Genomic DNA, 26,256 nt, shown 5'->3' on the forward strand with positions numbered 1-26,256 from the left:
AGTGAGCGGTTGAAGATGGAAGTTAAGGAGGGGAGAAGGGATGGAGCGAGAGATTTCATAAGATGAGAGGGAATGGGGTCAGAAGCACAGGTGGCCGGAGTAGCACTTGAGAGGAGGGAGGAGAGTTCCTCTGAGGATACCGCTGGGAAGGATGGGAGAGTAGCAGAGAGTGTTGAGAGCCGGGAGGTTGGAGAAAGGGGGGAAGAGACTTTGGGGAGGTCGGACCTGATGGATTGAATTTTGTTAATGAAGTAGGTGGCCAGATCGTTGGGGGTGAGGGAAGGAGGAGGGGGAGGAACCGGGGGCCTGAGAAGGGAGTTGAATGTACGGAAGAGCTGGCGGGGGTGATGGGCATGGGTGTCAATAAGGGAGGAGAAATAGTTTTGTCTGGCAGAAGAGAGGGCTGAGTTAAGGCAGGAAAGGAGAAACTTGAAGTGAACGAGGTTGGCATGGTGTTTAGACTTTCGCCAGCAGCGTTCGGCAGCTCGAGCATAAGAGCGAAGGAGGCGGACAGTGGCAGTGATCCAGGGCTGTGGGTTAGTGGTGCGAGAGCAGCGAAGGGAAAGGGGAGCGAGCGAGTCTAGCTGAGTAGAAAGGGTAGAGTTGAGAGCAGTAATCTGATCATCAAGACTGGGTAGAGAGGAGAGGGCGGCGAGGTGGGGTGTGAGGCGCTCCGAAAGATGGGTGGGGTCCAGAGAGCGGAGATCTCTGTGAGGGAGTAATACGGATTTACAGGGGGAAGGAGTGTGAGTGAGGAGGCAGGTGAGAAGATTATGATCAGAGAGAGGGATCACAGAGTTGGTGAGGGTGGACACAGTGCAGCGGTAGGAGATGATGAGGTCGAGGGTATGACCAAGTTGGTGAGTGGGCGAGGTGGGGTGGAGGAAGAGGTTGGCAGCGTCAAGGAGAGATAGAAGGCGGGCGGCAGAGGAGTCGTTAGGGATATCCATGTGGATATTGAAGTCTCCGAGGATCAGAGTGGGCATGGAGAAGGAGAGAAGGAATGTGAGGAAGGGGTCAAAGTCGTTAAAGAAGTTGGAAGTGGGGCCCGGAGGGCGGTAGATGACGGCTACAAGAATCTACTCCACCACCTGACCGCTGTGTGACCTTGGGCGAGTCAATTAACTTCTTTGTGTCTCATCTTTCTCTTCCATAAAAAGGGGATTCAATACCTGCTCTTTCTCCTTTTTTATTAGGAGCCCTGTGTGGGACAGGTACTGTACCTGATCTGATTGCATTGTATCTCACCTGGTGTGTAATTCATAATAAAGGCTTAGCAAAATCACCATTATTATTGCTCCCATGCCATAGTATGAATCTCCCTTTAGACTGTAAGCTATCAATGGGCAAAGAAAGTATCTACTAATTCTGATGTATTGTACTCTACCAAGTGCTTAGTATTAATGACGTGTATCTAGCTATAATTCTATTTATTTATAATGATGCTATTGATGCCTGTTTACTTGTTTTGATGTCTGTCTCCCCTCTTCTAGACTCTGAGCTTGTTTTGGGCAGGAATTGTCTCATTCTTTCTGAATTGTACTTCCCAAGCACTTAGTACAGTGCTCTGCATTCATTCATTTATTCAATCGTATTTATTGAGCACTTACTGTGTGCAGAGCACTGTACTAAGCACTTGGGAAGTGCAAGTCGGCAACATATAGAGACGGTCCCTACCCAACAACGGGCTCACAGTCTGCATGCAGTCAGTGCTCAATTAATACGATTGAATGAATGAATGAATGAATATAGTAAGTGCTCAATAAATACAACTGATTGAGCGACTGATTAAGCCACTGATTGAACCACAAGAATCAAAAGCACCCACTTGTGACTCGATCCTTTACAAAGCTGAGTGGCAAGGAGACAGTAAAGGGTTGTTGTTTTTTTAACAGCACCAAAGTTTTGTGGAGAAAATAAGGCTGACAGTTGTCAGCGAAAGGGTATTTATTGAGCCCAGGCATGATGCATAGCTCTGAACTAAGCGCTCAGGGGGATGAATTAAAGATTAGAGGTGGAGCTACTGAGACTGATAAGGAGGTTTATGCTCCTGGGGAGATGAAGGTCGGCTGAAGATTACTTTGCTGGTTAATTGCAGCTTTAGTCCTTTCCTTAGAATGAAAAGCGATTCCTGAAGGGGGAAGGGAAGATCCTACAGAAACACCGTGGCTCCGTGGAAAGAGCCAGGGCTTTGGAGTCAGAGGTCATGGGTTCAAATCCTGGCTCTGCCACTTGTCAGTTGTGTGACTTTGAACAAGTCCCTTTACTTCTCTGGGCCTCAGTTACCTCATCTGTAAAATGGGGATTAAAACTGTGAGCCCATCGTGGGACAACCTGATCACCTTGTAATCTCTCCCCAGCGCTTAGAACAGTGCTTTGCATGTAGTAAGCACTTAATAAATGCCATTATTATTATTATTACAGATCACCCGGCCAGAGAAATCCATCCACTCAGTTAATCATTAATGGTGTTTATTGTGTGCAGAGCACTGAACTAAGCACTTGGGAGAGCTACAAAAGGGTCCCAGCCCTCAAGAAGTAGAGTGGTCTAGAGTATAGAACACAGGCCTGCAAGTCAGAAGGGCCTGGTTTCTAATCCACATTCCACCTGTGTGACCTTGGGCAAGTTATTTCACTTCTCTGGGCCTCAGTTACCTCATCTGTAAGATAAGGATTAAAACTGTAAGCTCCATGTGGGACAGGGACTGTGTCTATCCTCATGAGCTTCTATGTATCCCAGCGCTCAGTACAGTGACTGGCACATAGTAAGTGCTTAACAAATATCATGAGAAGCAGTGTGGCTCAGTGGAAAGAGCACAGGCTTGGGAGCCAGAGGTCGTGGGTTCTAGTCCCAGCTCTGCCACTTGTCTGCTGTGTGACTTTGGGCAAGTCACTTAACTTCTCTGTGTCTCAGTTACCTCATCTGGAAAATGGGGATTAAGACTGTGAGCCCCATGTGGGACAACCTGTTACCTTGTATCTCCCCCAGCACTTAGAACAGTGTTTGGCACATAGCAAGGGCTTAACAAATACCTTCATTATTCAGTGCTTAGAAGAGTGCTTGGCACATAGTAAGCCCTTAACAAATGCCATTATTATTATTACCCACAGTTTAAGGGAAAGTAGGCAGCATCTAAGAGCTCAAGACCCTTCCTAGGCTGCTGAGAAGGGAATGTGAGTTAAAATATTTGGGATCTCAAACCCCAGTTGGGGGTTGGCGGCGGGGGAAGGAGAGGAGAAGAGGGTCAAGAGATTATCAGCTTCTGCACCAGTGCTCCATCTCAAACAAACAGCTTTACTTTCCTTAGATGAAAGATTTGCTATCTTGGGATCTGGCCCTGCAAATATTTACAGAACTAGTTGCTTGCCTTTAGGAAGATTTTTTTTTTTAAATCAAGTTTCTAAAGCACTTGGCAGTCTATGAAAAGGGTGGGAAGATCACAGGACTGAGGATTCTAATCCCACTTCTGCATTTGGCTTACTGTGTGAACTTGACTGTATCCCAACTTTTCTGTGCCTGCTGTGTGTCCTTGACAGAGTCCCTTAACTTATTTGTGTCTCCGTTTCCTCATCTATAAAAGGAGGATGATCTCCCTACTCTCCCTACCTCTTATAAAAGGGAAAAAGCATGGCCTAGTGGAAAGAGAATGGCCCTGGGAGGCTGGGTCCTGGGTTCTAATCCTGACTCCTCCATTTACCTGCTCTCACCGTACCTCGCTCTCGTCTGTCCCGCCATCGACCCCCGGCCCACGTCATCCCCCGAGCCTGGAATGCCCTCCCTCTTCCCATCCACCAAGCTAGCTCTCTTCCTCCCTTCAAGGCCCTGCTGAGAGCTCACCTCCTCCAGGAGGCCTTTCCAGACTGAGCCCCTTCCTTCCTCTCCCCCTCATCCCCCTCTCCATCCCCCCCATCTTACCTCCTTCCCTTCCCCACAGCACCTGTATATATGTATATATGTTTGTACATATTTATTACTCTATTTATTTATTTATTTATTTTATTTGTACATATCTATTCTATTTATTTTATTTTGTTAGTATGTTTGGTTTTGTTCTCTGTCTCCCCCTTTTAGACTGTGAGCCCACTGTTGGGTAGGGACTGTCTCTATATGTTGCCAATTTGTACTTCCCAAGCGCTTAGTACAGTGCTCTGCACCTAGTAAGCGCTCAATAAATACGATTGATGATGATGATGATGATGCTCTGTGACTTTGGGTAAGTTCCTTAACTTCTTTGTGCCTCAATTCCTTTATCTGCAAAAAAGGAGACTCAATGCCCATTCTCCCTCCTACTTAGGCTCTGAGCCCCACAGGGGACTTGATTAACCTCTATCAATCCATCGATCAATCATATTCATTGAGCGCTTACCGTGTGCAGTGCATTGTACTAAGCACTTTGGAGAGTCCACTACAACAGAGCTGGTAAACACGTTCTCTGCCCACGACGAGCTTACAGTCTAGAGGACTGTATTAGTCAATCGATCATTTTTACTGTAAAGATAGACTATATCTACCCCAGTGCTGAGTACGGTGCTTGGCATATTTGTCCTGTCTTATGCCGTTGAGTCGTTTCCGAGCCATAGCGACCCAATGGACACATCTCTCTCAGAATGCCCTGCTCTCCATCTGCCATCATTCTGGTAGTGGATGCACAGAGTTTTCTGGGGAAAAATGCAGAAGTGGGTTCCATTGCCGCCTTCCACATAGTCAACTTGAGTCTCCGCCCTCGACTCTCTCCCCTGCCGCTGCTGCTCAGCACAGGGGAGTTTTGCCTTGTAGCAGATGGCTGCCACTCGTTAGCCACTGGACAAGCTAGGAATAGAATGGACAGGCCTCTGCTTCACTCTCCCTCCTGGATCCGAAACTGGTAGAAGACTGGAAACTCTCCAGGTGTGACCCTGAGAGGGGGCTTGGCCTATAGTTAAATGCTGACATTACTATATTGTGAAACCCATTTGGAACAGGGACTGTATCAACGCACCTAGTGAGCACACAACCAATCAATCAAATCAACTGGTATTTACTGAGCACTTACTGTGTGCAGAGCACTGTAGGCAGCGTTTGGGAGAGCCCAATATAACAGAGTTGGTAGACCTGTCCCCTATTCACAAGGAGCTTACAGTCCAAATGATGATGATCATATTTGTTAAGCACTGACTATGTGCCAAGCACTGTTCTAAGCGCTGGGGTATATACATGGTAATCACATTGTCCCACGTGGGGCTCACAGTCTTAATCCCCATTTTAAAGATGAGATAACTGAGGCACATAGAAGTAAAGTGACTTGCCCAAAGTCACACAGCTGATAAGTGGGCAGAGCCAGGATTAGAACCCACGACCTTTGACTTCCAAGCCTGGGATCTTTCCACTAAGCTAGTATAAGTAGTATAGTGTTGAGCCTATAAGAGCTGAATGATACAATTATCATTAGCTGGTTAAATATGTGAGATATCATTAGTTATCAAGCTTATCCCGTGCAAAGGTGCCTACTGTGAGAATCAGCATGGCATAGTGGATAGGGCATGGGCTAGGGAGTCAGAAGGTCCTGGGTTCTAATCCTGCCTCCATCCCTTGTCTGCTGTGTGACAGTAGACAAGTCGCTTCATTTCTCTGGGCCTCATTTACCTCATCAGGAAAACGGGGATTGAGACTGTGAGACCCACGTGGGACAGGGACCGTATCCAACTTCATTTGCTCATATCTACCCCAGCGCTTAGTACAGTGCCTGGCACATAGTAAACGCTTAACAAAGACCATCATTATTATGATTATTATTCCGTAGGACAGAAGAGTCTCCTCCCTGCTTCCACAGAGTTGGCAATCGAGTATTTGCAGTATTTTTAGCAGGATCAGTCAGTCAGCGGAATTAATTGAGCATTTACTGTGTGCAGAGCACTGTACGAAGCACTTAGGAGAGTACAACATAGTTGGCAGACACAGTCAGAAGGTCCTGGGTTCTTATCCCAGCTCCACCACTCATCTGCTGTGTGATCTTGGTGAAGTCACTTCACTTCTCTGTCCTCTAGACTACAAGCTCGCTGCGGGCAGGGCATGTGTTTATTCTTGTATTGTACTTTCCCAGTGCTTAGTGCAGTGCTCTGCACAAAGTAAGCGCTCAAAAGATATGATTGACTAATTGTCTGACTCTGTGCCTCTGTTTCCTCATCTCTAAAATGGGGATTAAAATTGTGAGGCCCTTGTGGTACAGGGACTATGATCCACCTTATTATCTTGTATCTACCGCCCAGGACTTAATTTTATTTACGATTGATTGATTATAGCTCTCCTCCTATCCCGTCTGGATTACTGTATCAGCCTCCTCTCCGATCTCCCATCATCCTGTCTCTCCTCATTTCAATCCATACCTCACGCCGCTGCCCAGATTGTCTTTATCCAGAAACGCTCTGGGCATGTTACTCCCCTCCTCAAAAATCTCCAGTAGCTACCAATCAACCTACGCATCAGGCAAAAACTCCTCACCCTTGGCTTCAAGGCTGTCCATCACCTCCCCACCCCCCACCCCCCACCTCACCTCCCTTCTCTCCTTCTACAGCCCAGCCCTCACCCTCCGATCCTCTGCCACTAATCTCCTCACCATGCCTCGTTCTTGCCTGTTCCGCTGTCGACCCCCGGCCCACATCCTCCCCCAGGCCTGGAATGTCCACCCTCCCCACATCTGCCAAGCTAGCTCTCTTCCTCCCTTCAAAGCCCTACTGAGAGCTCACCTCCTCCAGGAGGCCTTCCCAGACTGAGCCCCCTCCTTCTTCTCCCCCACCTCCCCCTCCCCATCCCCCCCCGCCTTACCTCCTTCCCCTCCCCACAGCACCTGTATATATGTATATATGTTTGTACATATTTATTACTCTATTTTATTTGTACATATTTATTCTATTTATTTCATTTTGTTAATATGTTTTGTTTTGTTCTCTGTCTCCCCCTTTTAGACTGTGAGCCCACCGTTGGGTAGGGACTGTCTCTATATGTTGCCAACTTGTACTTCCCAAGCGCTTAGTACAGTGTTCTGCACACAGTAAGCGCTCAATAAATATGATTAAATGAATGAGTGAATGAACTTAAACACTTATTTATTTTCAATATCCATGTTTCCTTCCTCTCCTATCTGCACATGATCATAGCATTCTTCTCCCCCATTAGACTAAAGTTCCTTGTTGCCTGTGAACATATGTACCAACTCTAATTGTACTGTGCTCTCCCAAATGCTTAGCATAGTTCTCTGCACACAGTGAGCATTCAGTAAATCCCATCGATTGACTGATATTTGTTTATACTGCAAAATACGTTATTTATATTTATTCTCTAGTGTTGGGGCCCCACAAGCATCGTTATGATTCTGTGTGTAACGAAAACAGTATAAATCACTTTTCTATAGTTACCTGGGAAGGCCTTGGAGTATTCCATGTCAATTTGAACTGCATTAAGGTGCTGAGGGACAAGGTTGTTTGGAAGACTCATAACTCAAATAACAAACATGAACCAATATAAAGCAGGTTTGGCTCCCCTAAATAATCTGGGTCTGCAAGTAATATTCAAGATAAAAGAAAGATGACTGACCCTTTCTACCCTTTCACTTGGAAAACCATTGACAAAACCATTGAAGATTGACTTTAAATCCCCAAATTAACCTTCCATCTCAACCTTCTGCTGGGGTAACTAACAACTACCTATGAAGACTAGTGGCTAGCCTTACTAAAACCATTTTTCCTCAAAGAAACTTTCCCTGACTAACTCTCATTTCTTCTACTCCTACTTCCCTCGGCATCACCCTGACTTGCTCCGTTTATTCATCCCCTCCCTTAGCCCCACAGCACTTATGTGAATATCTTTATTTCTAGATAATATCTAGAAATAATAGATATAATTATTTTATATATGCCATTATAATAATAATTATAATTATTATATCTATATTATTATAGACATAATTATTATTATAGATGATAGATATAAATATCTATTTATATTCATAAATATATGAACATATTTATTTGTATCAGTGTCCCACTCAAGATTGTAAACTCACTGTGGGCAGGGAACATGTCTACCAACTCAGTTATACTGTATTCTCCCAGACGTTTAGGGCCATGCTCTGCATTCATTAATTGTGATGGGGAGAAACAGCATGGCTCAGTGGAAAGAGCCCGGGCTTTGGAGTCCGAGGTCATGGGTTCAAATCCCGGCTCCGGCAACAGTCAGCTGTGTGACTTCGGGCAAGTCATTTAACTTCTCTGTGCCTCAGTTACCTCATCTGTCAAATGGGGATTAAGATTGTGAGCCCCACGAGGGACAACCTGATCACCTTGTAACCTCCAGAGCACTTAGAACAGTGCTTTGCACATAGTAAGCGCTTAATAAATGCCATTATTATTATTATTGGGTGGATACAAGCAGCGTGACTCAGTGGAAAGAGCACAGGCTTTGGAGTCAGAGGTCATGGGTTCAAATCCCAGCTCCGCCGCTTGTCAGCTGTGTGACTTTGGGCAAGTCACTTCACTTCTCTGAGCCTCAGTTACCTCATCTATAAAATGGGGATGAAGACCATGAGCTCCCTGTGAGACAACCTGACCACCTCGTAAACTCCCCAGTGCTTAGAACAGTGCTTTGCACATAGTAAGTGCTTAATAAATGCCATCATTATTATTATTATTATTACAAGCAAATCGGGTTGGACAGAGTCTCTGTGACACGTGGGGCTCACAGTCTTCATCCCCATTTAACAGATAAGGTAACTGAGGCCCGGAGAAGTGAAGTGACTTGCCCAAATCCACACAGCAGACTGGTAGCATACCTGGTAATAAAACCTTGAGCCCGTTGTTCTGTAGGAGATGTTTCTATCCATTGCCGAATTGTACTTTCCAAGGTCATAGTACAGTGCTCTGCATACAGTAAGCGCTCAATAAATATGATTGAATGAATGAATGAATGAACCTTCTGACTCCCAATCCCGAGCTCTTTGCACACAGTAATCCCTCCGTAAATATGGCATTCATTCATTCAGTAATATTTATTGAGCGCTTACCGTGTGCATAGCACTGTACTAAGTGCTTGGGAAAGTGCAATACAACAATAAATAAAATAATAATGGCATTTGTTAAGCGCTTACTATGTGCAAAACACTGTTCTAAGCGCTGGGGGATACAAGGCAATCAGGTTGTCCCATGTGGGGCTCACAGTCAATCCCCATTTTGCAGATGAGGTAACTGAGGCTCAGAGAAGTTAAGTGACTTGCCCAAGGTCACACAGCAGACGTGGCAGATCCGGGATTTGAACCCATGACCTCTGGCTCCAAAGCCCATGCTCTTCCCACTGAGCCACGCTTCCCTTCCCACAACGAGCATGCAGTCGAGAGTGGGGGCAACAGACATCAATACAAATAAATAAAATCGCAATAAAATAAAAATACAACAAAAGTAAAATAAAATACAATAAATAAAATGCATTGATACCAGTCTTATTTAGCATCTTCTACTCATATATTCAATCATATTTATTGAGCGCTTACTGTGTGCAGAGCACTGTACTAAGCGCTTGGGAAGTACAAGTTGGCAACATACAGAGACAGTCCCTACCCAACAGTGGGCTCACAGTCTAGAGACTTTTAAAAGATAGTTTTCTAGAATGACCTCTGAAATATCCCAAGCGCTTAGTACAGTGCTCTGCACACAGTAAGCGCTCAATAAATACGATTGAATGAATGAATGAAACAAAAGATCAGCTATCACTCAATCGGTCATTCAATAGTAATGATTAAGCAGCTACTGAGTGTGTGGAACCCGGTCCTTAGAACTTGGGAAAAATGGCAGTTTGGAAGGATGTGTCTTGGGGAGATGGTCTCCAGTTAGCCTGTTTTCTCCCCAGGTGAAATTCCTTTGACAACCACCTCAGAATTTATGCCCTTAGAGACCCGTGGCATATACCACGTCACAGACTCTGCCATTTCAGGGCTCATGTATTCACCTAATGGTCTCTCCATCTCGCCAAATGCTTCCCTACCCCAAAGGGTGAAAATATCCCAGTAGCATTGGCTTAATGGAAAGAGCCCAGGTTTGGGAGTCAGAGGTCATGGGTTCTAATCCCTACTCTGCCACTCGTCTGCTGTGCGACCTTGGGTAAGTCACTTAACTTCTCGGTGCTTCAGTGACCTCATCTGTAAAATGGGGATTAAGCCCCACGTGGGACAACATGATTACCTTGTATCTACCCCAGCGCTTAGAACAATGTTTGGCACATTGTAAGCACTTAATAAATACCATCATCATTGTCATCATCATTGTGAGACAGATGAACCAATCAAGCCATCAAAGTACTGATTGAGCGCTTACTCTGTGCAGAACACCGTACTAAGCCCTTGGAAGAGTACAAGATAACTGAGTTGGTAGACACTTTCTCTAACCACAAGGAAATTACAATCTAGAGAAGTAGTGCCCTGCTTTTCATTTTTTATTAATATGGCGTATGTTAAGCATTTACTAAGTGCCAGGCAATGTATAAAGCACTGGGGTGGATGCAAGCAAATCAAGTTGGACACAGTCCCTGTCCCATATGGGTCTCACAGTCTTAATCACCATTTTACAGATGAGGTAACTGAGGCTCAGAGAAGTGAGTTGACTTGCCTAGGGTAACACAGCAGACATGTGGTAGAACAGGATTAGAACCCATGAGGCCTGTTTTCTATCCAATAGGCCATGCTGCTTCCCCTTTACCACAGGAGGACTTCAGCCAAGGGTGTGAAGCAGCCCAGCCCACAAGCCATCAGGATTTCCCGGCAATCAATCAATGAATCGTATTCATTGAGCGCTTACTGTGTGCAGAGCACTGTACTAAGCACTTGGGAAGTACAAGTTGGCAACATATAGAGACAGTCCTTACCCAACAGTGGGCTTACAGTCTAAAAGGGGGAGCCCTTGCTTCACCCTGAGAAGAGCAAGTCAAGAGTGTTGCCATAACCCTCTCTCCACCTTTGAACTCTGAGTAGTGAAGAGCCAGAAAACTTATGCCTTTCGCCACAGTTCCCCATTGATCCATTCTATCTTTCTTCTTGACTTACACATTGTTTTTCTGTTTCTATCATTTCACCTTTTCCATATCTGCCTGTCACCAATCTCCTCTCTCCCCATTATTCTTAGATTGTGAGCACCCTAAAGGATGGAAAACATATCTAATTCTCACCCGTACATTTTTGTTCCGTGCTTTGTACAGTGCTCTGCATACAGTAGATACTAAATCAATCAATAAATCAATCATATTTATTGAGTGCTTACTGTGTGCAGAGCACTGTACTAAGTGCTTGGGAAGTACAAGTTGGAAACATATAGGGACAGTCCCTATTACTATTACAACTGCTACTATCGTTAGGACCTAACATCTGAAGACCAGTCTAGAAGATTGGTCTTTAAAAATCTATCACACCAGTTCATTCATTCTTTCAATCATATTTATTGAGCGCTTACTGTGTGCAGAGCATTGTACTAAGCGCTTGGGGAGTACAAGTCGGCAACATATAGAGATGCTCCCTACCCAACAACGGGCTCACAGTCTTGAAGGGAGAGACAGACAACAAAACAAAACATGTAGATGGGTGGAATGACGCCAGGAGTTATAAGGTCTTTGCGGGTAAGAGAAATTAGACTTGCTACAATTGGACTCTCCCAAGTGCTTAGTACAATGCCTAGCTCACAGTAGGTGCTCAGTAAATGCCACTCATTGATTATTTTTTAAAAATATTTGTTATGCACTTGTCATGTGCCAGACAAGATACAAATTGATTGAGTGTAACACAGTACCCGTCCCACATGGGGCTCACAGTCTTAATCCCCATTTTACAGATGAGGTAACTGAGGCCTGGAGAAGTGAAGTGACTTGCTCAAAGACATACAGCAACAAGTGACAAACCCTTACTTTTAGGCCCGTGCTCTATCTACTAGGCCAGGCTGCCTCATTTGAGCTTATTTTGCAATTGGAGTATATTGCCAGAAGAACAATTTCCCGTCTTTACTTTCTTTATCTTGAATTTCTGTTCTACCAGCACAGGTTCCCCAAAAATACCGATGTGAAGAAATAACAGTGGTTCTTTCTTTGCTTTGAAGAGCATGTCTTTGTGGAACAAATCTGGCATAAACTTGGAAGACAGCTAGGATTTGGCAGGATTTCTAACGACTTTGCTTCACCCACTCTCAGAAAACTTCAAAAGATAAAGCAAGTGAATTAAGCCACAAGGTACCACTCTCGTGAGGATCAGATACGGTTTGTGTTTCTAAGTCTCAACTCGATTGCTTTACATGCTGGAGGTTTGATTTTCCCCTTAGAAATTATGACAAGTGAAAGAGATGAATTGTTCCAACGAGTAGAACTGCTGTTCGGCTATCCTCGTCGAGTATTAACAACTAACACCGATCACTTCTGGCCTTGGCTAAAATCGCTCTTTTAATAAGCAATGAAGGCGGGAATGGTGAACGTGAAATGATTTATGGAAAGCGTGGAAAGTTTTTATATTTGTGGTGAAGAAACTGGAAACAAAGGTAACGCTTGTCTAGCTTATGTGGAAAGGTGTAAAAAAAATAACATCAGGGCTTGTCTCCACTTGTGATAAATACGGCTAGGTACAGTTCTTCATTTGATTCTGTACAAAAAACATATTGATCAAATGCCTAGAACAATTTATAGGCCATCTAAATAGTTCTAAGCAGACGTGGGTTTTTTTCAATCAAGACTAAGCAAAACCCGAGGGACAAAGGAAGGATTTATTCTTCACTTTGTTGTACTTCTCCCCCAGGTTTTCGGTACAGTGCTCTGTAAGTGATCAATAAGTACCACTGATTGATTGACTGGAACTCAGTGGAAAGGTGGCCAACTAGGGAAAGAGTCACAGTGGTATGCATGGCGAAGTGGACGGAACACAGGCCTGGGATTCAGATCATGGGTTCTAATCCCGGCTCTGCCACTTGTCTGCTTTATCAATCAATCATATTTATTGAACGCTTACTGTGTGCAGAGCACTGTACTAAGCGCTTGGACCTTAGGTAAGTCACTTCACTTCTCTTGAAGCAGCGTGGCTTAGTGGCAAGAGCCTGGGCTTGGGAGTCAGAGGTTGTGGGTTCTAATCCCAGCTCTGCTACTTATCAGCTGTGTGATTTGGGGCAAGTCATTTAACTTCTCTGGGCCTTGGTTACCTCATCTGTAAAATGGGGATGAAGACTGTGAGCCCCACGTGGGGCAAACTGATTACCTTCTACCTACCCCATCACTTAGAACAGTGCTAGGCACATAGTAAGCACATAACAAATATTATTATTATTATTATCATTATTAGTCTCTGGGCATCAGTTCCCTCATCTGTTAAATGGGGATAGAGACTGCAAGCCCATTGTGGGAAAAGGATTGTGACCAACCCGATTTGCTTGTATTCACCCCAATGCTTCGTTCAGTGCCTGGCGCTCTTAAGTAAGCACTTAACAAATGCCATAATCATTATTATTATTATGATTATATCTTTGAACCCTCCAGCTTTCCACACATGCAATTAGTGTCAGTGTCCCCTGCTAGATTAGAAACTCCATGAATGCAGCAGTGGTGGTTATTAACTTTATTTCTTTATGGTATTTGTCAAGTGCTTACTATGTTCTAGGCACTGTACTAAGCGCCTGCATTGATATGAGCTAATCAGGTTGGACACCATCCACGTTCCACTTGGAGTTGACAATTTTAATCCCCATTTTACAGATGATGATACTGGTACTTGTTAAGCGTTTACTATGTGCCAAATATTGTTCTAAGTACTGGGACACTAGGTTATTAGATTGTCCCACATGGGGCTCACAGTCTTCATCCCCATTTTACAGATGAGGTAACTGAGTCACAGAGAAGTTGTGACTTGCCCAAGGTCACACAGCAGATAAATGGCAGAGCCAAGATTAGAACCCAGGTTCTCTGATTCCCAGGCCTTTGCTCTTTCCACTAAGCCATATTAAGACCGTAAGCTCCTTGAAGGCAGGGAAAGTGTCTACCAACTCTTTTCTATTGTCTTCTCCCAAGTGCCCTGCTTGCACACAGTGCTTTGCACACAGAAGGATGGTAAACTCTGTGAAGGCAGGGATCATGACTTCTCACTCTACTGTCCTCTCCCAAGTGCTTAGTGCAATGCTCTGCAGAGAGTAAATGCTCCATAAATTACTATTGATTGATCAATCAATCATATTTATTGAGCGCTTACTGTGTGCAGAGCACTGTACTAAGCTCTTGGGAAGTACAAGTTGGCAACATATAGAGACAGTCCCTACCCAACAGTGGGCTCACAGTCTATAAGGGGAAGACAGACAACAAAATCAAACATCTTAACAAAATAAAATAAATAGAATAGATATGTTCAAGTAAAATAAATAAATAAAAAATAGAGTAATAAATATGTACAAACATATATACGGTGCTGTGGGGAAGGGAAGGAGGTAAGACGGTGGGGATGGAGAGGGGGACGAAGGGGAGAGGAAGGAAGGGGCTCAGTCTGGGAAGGCCTCCTGGAGGAGGTGAGTTCTCAGCAGGGCCTTGAAGGGAGGAAGAGAGCTAGCTTGGCGGATGGGCAGAGGGAGGGCATTCCAGGCCCGGGGGATGACGTGGGCCGGGGTTCAACGGCGGGACAGGTGAGAACAAGGGACGGTGAGGAGATTAGCAGCAAAGGAGCAGAGGGTGCAGGCTGGGCTGTAGAAGGAGAGAAGGGAGGTGAGGTAGGAGGGGGCGAAGTGATGGACAGCCTTGAAGCCGAGAGTGTGGAGTACCTGCCTGATGCGCAAATTGATTGGTAGCCACTGGAGATTTTTGAGGAGGGGAGTAACATGCCCAGAGCATTTCTGGACAAAGACAATCCGGGCAGCAGCATGAAGTATGGATTGAAGTGGGGAGAGACACGGGGATGGGAGATCAGGAGAAGGCTGATGCAGTAGTCCAGACGGGATAGGATGAGAGCTTGAATGAGCAGGGTAGCGGTTTGGATGGAGAGGAAAGGGTGGATCTTGACAATGTTGCAGAGCTGAGACTGGCAGGTTTTGGTGACAGCTTGGATGTGAGGGGTGAATGAGAGAGCGGAGTCGAGGATGACACCAAGGTTGCGGGCTTGTGAGACGGGAAGGATGGTAGTGCCGTCAACAGTGATGGGAAAGTCAGGGAGAGGGCAGGGTTTGGGAGGGAAGACAAGGAGTTCAGTATTGGACATGTTGAGTTTTAGGTGGCGGGCAGACACCCAGATGGAGATGTCCTGAAGGCAGGAGGAGATGCGAGCCTAATTGATTCCTAATTGAGCACCTTCTATGTGCAGGATATTGAACCAATCACTTGGGAAGTACAAAATAAATAAATGATCAATTAGTCAATGGTATTTATGAGTGCTTAATGTGGGCAAGCACTGTATCAAGCACTTAGTACAGTGCTCTGCACACAGTAAGTGCTCAATAAATACAATTGATTAATAGATGGAGTACTTGGGAATAGACAATGGAAGAGAGTTGGTAGACACATTCCCTGCCTTCAGGGTGCTTACGGTCTAGAAGGGGGAAACAGACATTAATATTGATACTAAACCTGTCTTCCAAAGAGTTTCCCCTCACTGTAGACAGAACCACCACCCTTCCTGTCTCACAAACCTGTAATCCTGGCCTTATCCTTGACTCCTCTCTCTTATTCAACCCACCTATTTAATCCAGCTCTAAATCCTGTCTGTCCCCCCTTCACAAAATCACTAAAATCTACCCTTCCCTCTCCATCCAAACTGCTAGTACATTAATACTATCATTCCTCCTATCCCGCCTTGATTACTGTATCAGCCTCCATGCTGATCTCCCAGTCTCCTGTCTCTCCCCACTCCAGTTAATACTTCACTCAGCTGCTCGGATCATTTTTCTATGAAAAGGTTCAGGTCACGTTTTCCTACTCCTCAAGAACCTCCAGTGGTTACCCATCCAACTCCACATCAAACAGAAGCTCCTCAGAATTGGCTTTAAAGCCGTTCATCCCCTTGTCCTCCCCACCTCACCTGGCTACTCTCCAACTACAACCCAGCCCGTACACTTCATTCCTCCAACGCCAACCTTCTCATTGAACCTCCATCTCATCATTCTCACATTTCCCCACTTCAAAGCCTTATTAAAGAGACATCTCCTCCAAGAGGCCTTCCCTGACTAAGCCCTCATTTCTTCCTCTCCCTCTCCCTTCTGCATCACCCTGACTTGCTCTCTTTACTCACCCCACCTCCCAGCCCCACAACATGTAAGTCTATATCTGTCATTTATTTATTTACATTAATATCTGTCTCCTCCTCTACACTCTAAGCTTACTGTGGGCAGAAAATGCGCTGTATTCTTATATCGTCCTCTCCCAAGAGCTTAGTACACTACTCTGCACACGGTAAGTGCTCAATAAATATGACTGACTGACTTCCAAGTAAACCATTCTGCACAGGGTAAGCACTTAATATTATTGATAGATAATAACCTTGATCATAATGCTATAATGTTGATAATAATGATTGCATCTTTTAAGCACTTACTGTGTGCCAAGCCCTTACTATGTGCCAAACATTGTACAAAGTGCTGGGAAAGATATAAGGCAATCGGGTGGGACTCCCAGTCTTAAGGAGAGGGGAAACAGGGATTGAATCCCCATTTTACCAATGAGAAAGCTGAAGCCAAGAGAAGTGAAGAAACCTTCCCAAGGTCACACAGCAGGGACGTCGCAGAGCTGGGATTAGAAGCCAGGTTAGGACCCAGATTAATAGATCATTAACGGAGCCATGTCCCACAGTGCATACATAAACATTTTCAGGTTATAGGCAGCTAGGAAAGCAAAGTGCTCTATAACACAGTTTTCAAGTTTTGAATATCCAGTGTTAGATTCTGGGCTGAGATAAAACTAAATGCCTTTCCCACATTAAAAAAAAAAGTCTTTCCCATATTAAAAATAAATTACTTTGTATTTCGGGAAGGATGAGGATATTTTGTGGTAGAATCAATCAATCAATCAATCAATCAATCAATCAATCGTATTTATTGAGCGCTTACTGTGTGCAGAGCACTGTACTAAGCGCTTGGGAAGTACAAGTTGGCAACATATAGAGACAGTCCCTACCCAACAGTGGGCTCACAGTCTAAAAGGGGGAGACAGAGAACAAAACCAAACATACTAACAAAATAAAATAAATAGAATAGATACGTACAAGTAAAATGAATAAATAAATAAATAGAGTAATAAATATGTACAAACATGGAATGATTGTGATTTTTGAAAAGGACCCCTAAGTGCCCCTTATATTTTCAAAGCAAAATTAGATAGTTAAAACACATACCTGCAGATTTTTGCTCCACCAAATCGGTTGTGACGAATCTCACGGCTGGAGTGGAGATGGTTGTTACTCTCGTGAGCTGAGCTGGCAACAGGGGAGCCAAGCAGCTCTCAATTCTGGAGGGAGAACCTACAAAGGGAGCAACCCATCAGTCATTCAGCTAATATTAACAATAATAATTTCGGTATATGTTAAGTGCTTACTATGTACCAAGCACTGTTCTAAGCACTGGGGGAGATAGAAGGTAATCAGGTTGTCCCACATGGGGCTCATACTCTTAATCCCCATTTTCCAGATGAGGGAACAGAGAAGTTAAATGACTTGCCCAAAGTCACACAGCTGATAGCTGGTGGAGCCGGAATTAGAACTCATGACCTCTGAGTCCCAAGCCCAGGCTCTTTCCACTGAGCCACGCTGCTTCTCAGTTGTGCTTATTGGGCACTTACTCTGAGCAAAGCACTCTACTTTGGTGTGGGGAACGTAGAATAAATTGGAGGGAGGATTGCCGCCTTCAAGGAGCTTGCGATGTTCTGTGTGGAGAACACTCTACCAAGTGCTTGGGAGAGTCCAGTAGAGTTGGCAGCCATGATTGCTGCTTTCAGGGACCTTACACTCTACTTTCATTCAACAGTATTTATTGAGTAATAATAATAATAATAATGATGGCATTTATTAAGCGCTTACTATGTGCAAAGTACTGTTCTAAGCACTGGGGAGGTTACAAGGTGATCAGGTTGTCCCACAGGGGGCTCACAGTCTTAATTCCCATTTTACAGATGAGGTAACTGAGGCACAGAGAAGTAAAGTGACTTGCCCGAAGTCACACAGTTGACGGTTGGCAGAGCTGGGATTCGAACCCATGACCTCTGACTCTGAAGCCCGTGCTCTTTCCACTGAGCCACGCTGTGTACTTACTATGTGCAAAACACTCTACTAACCACTTGGGAAAGTACACTATAACAACAAACAGACACATTCCTGCCCACAACGAGCTCTACTGTATGCAGAGCACTGTACTAAGTGGCTCGGGGAGTCCATTAAAGTATATTATATAATATTGATGGTATTTGTTAAGTGCTTACTATGTGCGAAGCACTGTTCTAAGCTCTGGGGGGGGATGCAAGGTGAACAGGTGGGGCTTACAGTCTTAACCCCCATTTTACAGATGAGGTAACTGAAGGCCAGATAATTTAAGTGACGTGCCCAAGGTCACACAGCTGACAAGTGGCAGAGTCAGGATTCAAATCCATGACCTCTGACTCTCAAGCCTGTGCTCTTTCCACTGAGCCACGCTGATTCTCTAGTATGGAAGCTTCTATAGTATGGAATCAGTGTGGCTTAAGTGGAAAGAGCACGGGCTTGGGATTCTAATCCCGACCCTGCCACTTGTCTGCTGTGTGGCCTTGGGCAAGCCACTTCACTTCTCTGTGACTCAGTTCCCTCATCTGGAAAATGGGGATTAAGACTGTGAGCCCCGTGTGGGACAACCTGATTACCTTGTATCTACCCCAGTGCTTAGATCAGTGCTTGGCACAGAATAAGCGCTTAACAAATACCAGAATTCTTCTTATTATTATAGTAGACATGATTGCTGCCTTAAAGGATCTTGCAGTTTAGTGGTGGAGAGAGACATTAGATTTGAAATACAGGGAGGAGTAAGCCAGAGAGTTAAAAAATGTGCGCATAGGGGTGCGATAGGGTTGTGTGAATACTCAATCGTTCAATCATTCATATTCTTTAAGGACTTACTGTGTGCAAAGCACTGTACTATGCACTGGGGAGAATCCAACAGAGTAAGTTTGCATGATTCTCGACCCCCTAGTCCCATCAACAGAGCTTTTACAGTGTAGCAGGGTGGACAGATATTAAAGCTATTGAGTATAAACAGAGAGGCAGCCAGGCCTAGTGATAGAGCATGGCAGGCCTAGTGATAGAGCAGGGCCCTGAGAGTCAGAAGATCATGGGTTCTAATCCCGGTTCTGCCGCTTTTCTTCATCACCATCATCATCAATCGCATTTATTGAGCACTTACTGTGTGCAGAGCACTGTACTAAGCGCTTGGAAAGTACAAATTGGCAACATATAGAAACAGTCCCTACCCAACAGTGGGCTCACAGTCTAAAAGGGGGAGACAGAAAACAAAACCAAACATACTAACAAAATAAAATAAATAGAATAGATATGTACAAGTAAAATAAATAAATAAATAAATAAATAAATAGAGTAATAAACATGTACAAACATATATACATATATACAGGTGCTGTGGGGAAGGGAAGGAGGTAAGATGGGGGGGATGGAGAGGGGGACGAGGGGGAGAGGAAGGAAGGGGCTCAGTCTGGGAAGACCTCCTGGAGGAGGTGAGCTCTCAGTAGGGCCTTGAAGGGAGGAAGAGAGCTAGCTTGGCGGATGGGCAGAGGGAGGGCATTCCAGGCCCGGGGGATGACGTGGGCCGGGGGTCCACTGCTTTCTGTTTACATTCATTCATTCAATCGTATTTAATAATAATAATACTAATGATGGTATTTGTTAAGCACTTACTATGTGCAAAGCACTGTTCTAAGCACTGGGGAGGTAACAAGGTGATCAGGTTGTCCCACAGGGGGCTCACAGTCTAAAGCCCTATTTTCCAGATGAGGGAACTGAGGCCCAGAGAAGTGAAGTGACTTGCCCAAAGTCACACAGATGACAATTGGCGGAGCCTGGATTTGAACCCATGACCTCTGACTCCAAAGCCCGGGCTCTTTCCACTAAGCCACTGAGCACTTACTGTGTGCAGAGCACTGTACTAAGCGCTTGGGAAGTACAAGTTGGCAACATAAAGAGATGGTCCCTACCCAACAGCGGGCTTACTCTATTTATTTCTTTATTTTACTTGTACATATCTGTTCTATTTATTTTATTTTGTTAGTATGCTTGGTTTTGTTCTCTGTCTCCCCCTTATAGACTGTGAGCCCACTGTTGGGTAGGGACTGTCTCTATATATTGCCAACTTGTACTTCCCAAGCGCTTAGTACAGTGCTCTGCACACAGTAAGCGCTCAATAAATGTGATTGATTGATTGATTAGAAGAGGGAGAACTTTTGTGACTTTGGGCAAGTCATTTCACTTCTCTGTGCCTCAGTTCCCTCATTTGTAAAATGGGGATTAAGACTGTGAGCCCCATGTGGGATACTGACTGTATCCAACACAATTGGCTCATATTCCCCACCGCTGCAACGTTTAGTACAGTCCCTGGCACACATTAAGCACTTAACACATACCACAGTTATTATTATTATTATTACAAACATGCACCTGTGGGGGCCATTGCAGTGAGCACTAAAAGTTCTCAGGGGAATGAACTTAAGTGTCTCAGTAGGGAAGGAAATCGGATGGGGAGGTGAGAGTTCAATCAAGGAAGACTTCCTGGAAGAGACGTTATTTCAGTTGGGATGGGGGCAAGCGGTGGATGGTGAGAAAGACGGCAGTGACGCAAAGGGAGTGGATTGGCTTCAGAGGAGGGGAGTGTGTGAGTTGGGGTGAGAAGCAGCTTGGCTCAGTGGAAAGAGCTCGGGATTTTGAGTAAGAGGTCAGGGGTTCAAATCCCGGCTCCACCAGTTGTCAGCTGTGTGACTTTGGGCAAATCACTTAACTTCTCTGTGCCTCAGTTACCTCATCTGTAAAATGGAGATTAAGACTGCGAGCCCCCGTGGGACAACCTGATTACCTTGTAACCTCCCCAGTGCTTAGAACAGTGCTATGCACATAGTAAGTACTTAATAAATGCCACTGTCATTATTATTATTATGAGGTGGGGGAGGAGGGAGGAGAAGTAGAGGAGAGAGAGCCAATTGAGTGGTTCAGAGGCAGCGTGGCTCAGTGGAAAAAGCATGGGCTTTGGAGTCAGAGGTCACGTGTTCAAATCCCGGTTCTGGCCAATTGTCAGCTGTGTGACTTTGGACAAGTCACTTCACTTCTCTGGGCCTCAGTTACCTCATCTGTAAGATGGGGATTAAGACTGTGAGCCCACTTTGGGACAACCTGATCACCTTGTAACCTCCCCAGCGCTGAGAACAGTGCTTTGCACCTAGTAAGCACTTAATAAATGTCATTATTATTATTATTATCAATCAATCAATCAATCAGTGGTATTTATCGAGCGCTGTGTGTGGAGAACTGTTATAAACCCATGGGAGAGTCCAATATAAGGGGGTTGGCAGACATGTCCCCTGTCCACAGGGGACAACCGTTACAATGAAAGGCCGGATCATCTTTTCAGCATGCAGAGCTCTAATCTAGACAGTAAGCTCGTCATGGACAGGGAGATGCAGAAATGGGAGGAAGGGGATGCACAGAGCGCACAAGACACGCAAAATGAATAGGACACACAGGCCACTAGACTTCTAGACTCTGAGCCCGTTGTTGGCTAGGGACCGTCTCTATCTGTTGCCAATTTGAACTTCCCAAGCGCTTAGTACAGTGCTCTGCACGTGCTAAGCATTCATTAAATATGATTGAATGAATGAATGAAACAGCGAACCCACAGAACTCACAAGAGCCCACAGAAGACACTGAAATTACAGAGCCTACAGAACACACAGAGCACACGGAAGACAGAAGACACACCAAAATCACAACACACACAAAACACACAATGCACACGGAAATCGCAGAGCACATAGAGCCTTCAGAGCCCAGAAAACAGACAGGACACACAAAATTCAGAGTCCACAGAGAACACACAGAACTCACAGAGCATGCACAGAACATACAGAGCTCACAGAGTATGTAGAAAACACGAGACTGTGAGCCCGTTATTGGGTAGGAGAAGCAGCGTGGCTCAGTGGAAAGAGCCCGGGCTTTGGAGTTAGAGATCATGGGTTCAAATCCCGGCTCTACCGGGACTTTGGGCAACTCACTTCACTTCTCTGTGCCTCAGTTACCTCATCTGTGAAATGGGGATTAAAACTGTGAGCCCCCTGTGGGACAACTTGATCACCTTGTAACCTCCCCCAGCGCTTAGAACAGTGGTTTGCACATAGTAAGAGCTTAACAAATGCCTTTTTTTTTAGGGATTGTCTCTATCTGTTGCCCAGTTGTGCTTTCCAAGCACTTAGTACAGTGCTCTGCATGCAGTCAGTGCTCAATAAAAATGATTGAATGAATGAAAAGACACAGAATATACAGAATACAAAGAACAGAGCACACAGATCATACATTCATTCATTCAGTTCATTCAATCATATTTATTGAGGGCTTACTGTGTGCAGAGCACTGTTCTAAGAGCTTGGGAAGTGCAATTCAGCAGCAAATAGAGGCAATCCCTGCCCACAACGGGCTCACACAGAAGGGGGGAAACAGACATCAAAACAAATAAACAGGCATCAGCAACATCATTATACATAAATAGAATTATAGATCTATACACTTCATCAATAAAATAAATAGGATAATAAATATGCACGTATACACACAAGTGCTGTGGGGAGGGGAGGGGTGGCTGAGGAAAAGGGGGGCTTAGCTTGGGAAGGCCTCCTGGAGGAGGTGAGCTTTCAGTAGGGCTTTGAAGGGAGGGAGTGTGTATGTTTGGCAGATTTGAGGAGGACACTTACAGAGGACACACAGAACACACGGACCTCACAGAGCGCACAGAGCACACAGAATACATAGACCACACAGAACACACAGTGTGCAGGGAACACACGAAATACACACAACAAACGGAGTTCCCAGATCACATTCATTCATTCATTCATTCATTCATTCAGTCGTATTTATTGAGAGCTAACTGTGCGCAGAGCACTGTACAAAGCACTTGGGAGAGTACAATTCAGCAACAGATAGAGATAATCCCTACCCAGCAATGGGCACAGAATCTAGAAGGGGGAGACAGACAACAAAACAAAACAAGTAGATAGGCATCAATAGCTTCAAATAAATAAATAAAACTATAGATATATAAGCTACACCCTCCACAGCCCAAGACAAGTCTGCAAAATCAAGCTTTATGGAGCCTTCCCTGAAGATCACAACCCCATGGAAGGAAAGCTTTCAACTGCATTTATTGAGCATTTCTTGTGAGCAAAGCACTGTTCAAAGCACTTGGGAGCAGACAGTAGAATTAATATAAATGATTCTTGCCCAGATGATTCTTGCCCTTCAGGAGCTTATGATCTTGTGGGGAAGAAAGACACTAAAAATAAAGTATAGATTGGGGGAGGACGCAAGTCATAATAATGATAATAATGAGTGAAATTTGTCTAGTGCTTACTATGTGCTGGGCTCTGTACTAATTGCTGGGGTGGATACAAGCAAATTGGATTGGACACAGCCTCTGATCCACGTGGGTCTCACAGTCTCTAGCCCCATTTTACGGATGAGGGAACTGAGGCCCAGAGAAGTGAAGTGACTTGCCCAAGATCACACAATAGACAAGTGGCAGAGCAGAATTAGAACCCATGACCACAACTCACTCCTAGGCCTGGGCTTTCTCAGCTTTGCCATGCTGCTTCTCTAGAAGATGAATACATAGGTCTTGTGTTTGGGAAGGAATGGGGAGGATTTGACATTATGTAGTGGATAGAGCACGGGCGTGGGGGTCAGAGGTCATGGGTTCTAATCCTTGTCTGCTGTGTGACCTTGGGCAACTCACTTTACTTCTCTGTGTCTCTGTTACCTCATCTGTAAAATGGTGACAGAGACTGTGCCCAGCCCGATTTGCATGTATCCATCCCAGGGCACAGTCCCTGGCATAGTGTGAGCGCTTAAGAAATGTCATAATAACACTACTAATGCTAATAATAATAATAATAATAATAATAATAATAGCATTTATTAAGTGCTTACTATGTGCAAAGCACTGTTCTAAGCGCTGAGGACGTTACAAGGTGATCAGTAAGCGCTTAACAAATGCCATCATCATCATCATCAGGTTGTCCCACGGGGGGGCTCACAGTCTTAATCCCCATTGTACAGATGAGGTAACTGAGGCGCAGAGAAGTTAAGTGACTTGCTAAATGCTAAATGATAGCATTTATTAAGCACTTACTATGTGCAAAGCACCGTTCTAAGCGCTGGGGAGGTTACAAGGTGATGAGGTTGTCCCGTGGGGAGCTCATGGTCTTAATCCCCATTTTACAGATGAGGGAACTGAGGCCCAGAGAAGTTAAGTGACTTGCCTAGAGTCACACAGCTGACAATTGGCGGAGCCGGGATTTGAACCCATGACCTCTGATTCCAAAGCCCGGGCTCTTTTCACTGAGCCACACTACTACTAGTTAGTTAATGATGTATTAATTATTATTATTAGTAGTAGTAGTAATAGTAGCATTATCCAACTTGGCAACTGTGATGAGAGAATATAGACTGAAGAGATGAGCGAGACATTCTCCAATTAAGCTCTCCTTTCCCTCTCCAGTCTGCATCACCTTAGCACTTATATCTGCTTCCTTTAAACTCCACAACACTTTCATTCATTCATTCATTCATTCATTCGTTCATTCATTCATTCGTTCATTCATTCATTCATTCATTCGTTCGTTCATTCATTCATTCATTCAATTGCATTTATTGAGTGCTTACTATGCACAAAGCACTGTACTAAGCACTTGGGAGAGCACAATATAACAATAAACAAGACCCTGAACACAATGAACTTATTACATCCATATCCCTAATTTCTTTATTTATATTAACGTCTGTGACTGCTCCCCCTACCCCAGACTGTAAGTTCGTTGTGGGCAGGGAAGGTGTCTATCAATTCTGCTGTATCGTATTCTCCCAAGTGCTTAGTACACAGTAAGGACTCAATAAATATCATTGATTGATTGATTGGTTGGAAGGGCTCCTAGAGGAGATAAGATCGTTAGAAAGACTTCAAAGAATAGTGAAGCACAATAGACAACCTCTGAGGGTAGACAATGTCAATCTATCAATCAATCGAATATTATATATATATATATAATATATATTAATATATATATTATTACCTGTCTCCCCCTCTAGACTGTAAACACGTTGTGGGCAGGGAATGTGTCTGTTTATTGTTATATTGTTTTCTCCCAAACACTTAGTACAATGCTCTACACAAAGTAAGCGCTCAATAAGTATGCTTGACTGACCGATGGATTGATTGAGTGTGTATTATCTGCAGAGCCCTGGACTGAATTCTTGAGAGAGGATGTCACAGGAGTCTGGGTCCTGCAAGACTTATTTCTTTATATTAATGTCTGCCTCTGCCTCCCCCTCTAGACTGTAAGCTCGTTCTGGCCCGGGAATGTGTCTGTTTATTGTTAATTGTTGCATTGTAATAGTAATAATAATAATAAAGATGGCATTTGTTAAGCACTTACTATGTACTAAACACTGGGGTAGATACAAGCAAATCGAATTGGACACAGTTCCTGTCTCCCAGAGGGCTCACAGTCTTCATCCCCATTTTACGGATGAGGTAACTGAGGCAGAGAGAAGTGAAAGGATTTGCCCAAGGTCACACAGCAGAAAAATGGTGGAGCCAGGATTAGAACCCATGACCTTCTGTCTCCCAGGCCTGTACTTTGTCCACTAGGCCATGCATCACACAGTAAGCGCTTACTAAATATGATTGAAGGAATGAATGAATGAAAGGTTTTTTTCAAGTAATAATGATAATAATAATGGTATTTGTTAAGCGCTTACTGTGTGTCAAGCACTGTTTTAAGCACTGGGGTAGATACAAGGTTACAAGATTGTCCCATGTGGGGCTCACAGTCTTAATCCCCATTTTTACAGATGAGGTAACTGAGGACCAACGAAGTTAAGTGACTAGCCCAAAGTCACAAGCTGACAAGCTCCGGGGTGGGGATTAGAACCCATGACCTCTGACTCCCAACCCCGGGCTCTTTCCACTGAGCCAAGCAGCTTCTCAAGTACACACACGCACTCAGTATGACATCTT

General features: G+C 44.5%; 1 protein-coding gene across 1 annotated transcript in view; it reads right to left on the reverse strand.

The window, feature by feature from the left end:
- TCERG1L (transcription elongation regulator 1 like) overlaps nt 1–26,256 on the reverse strand; it is a 295,127-nt gene that overhangs the window by 104,333 nt on the left and 164,538 nt on the right. Inside the window, exon 5 of the mRNA XM_038743981.1 lies at nt 17,343–17,468. Within this exon, the coding sequence (XP_038599909.1) occupies nt 17,343–17,468 (126 nt within the window). The remainder of the gene's footprint in view (nt 1–17,342; nt 17,469–26,256) is intronic.

This window comes from Tachyglossus aculeatus, chromosome 3 (genome assembly GCF_015852505.1).
Source record: "Tachyglossus aculeatus isolate mTacAcu1 chromosome 3, mTacAcu1.pri, whole genome shotgun sequence".
In the NCBI taxonomy this organism is placed as follows: Eukaryota; Metazoa; Chordata; class Mammalia; order Monotremata; family Tachyglossidae; genus Tachyglossus; species Tachyglossus aculeatus.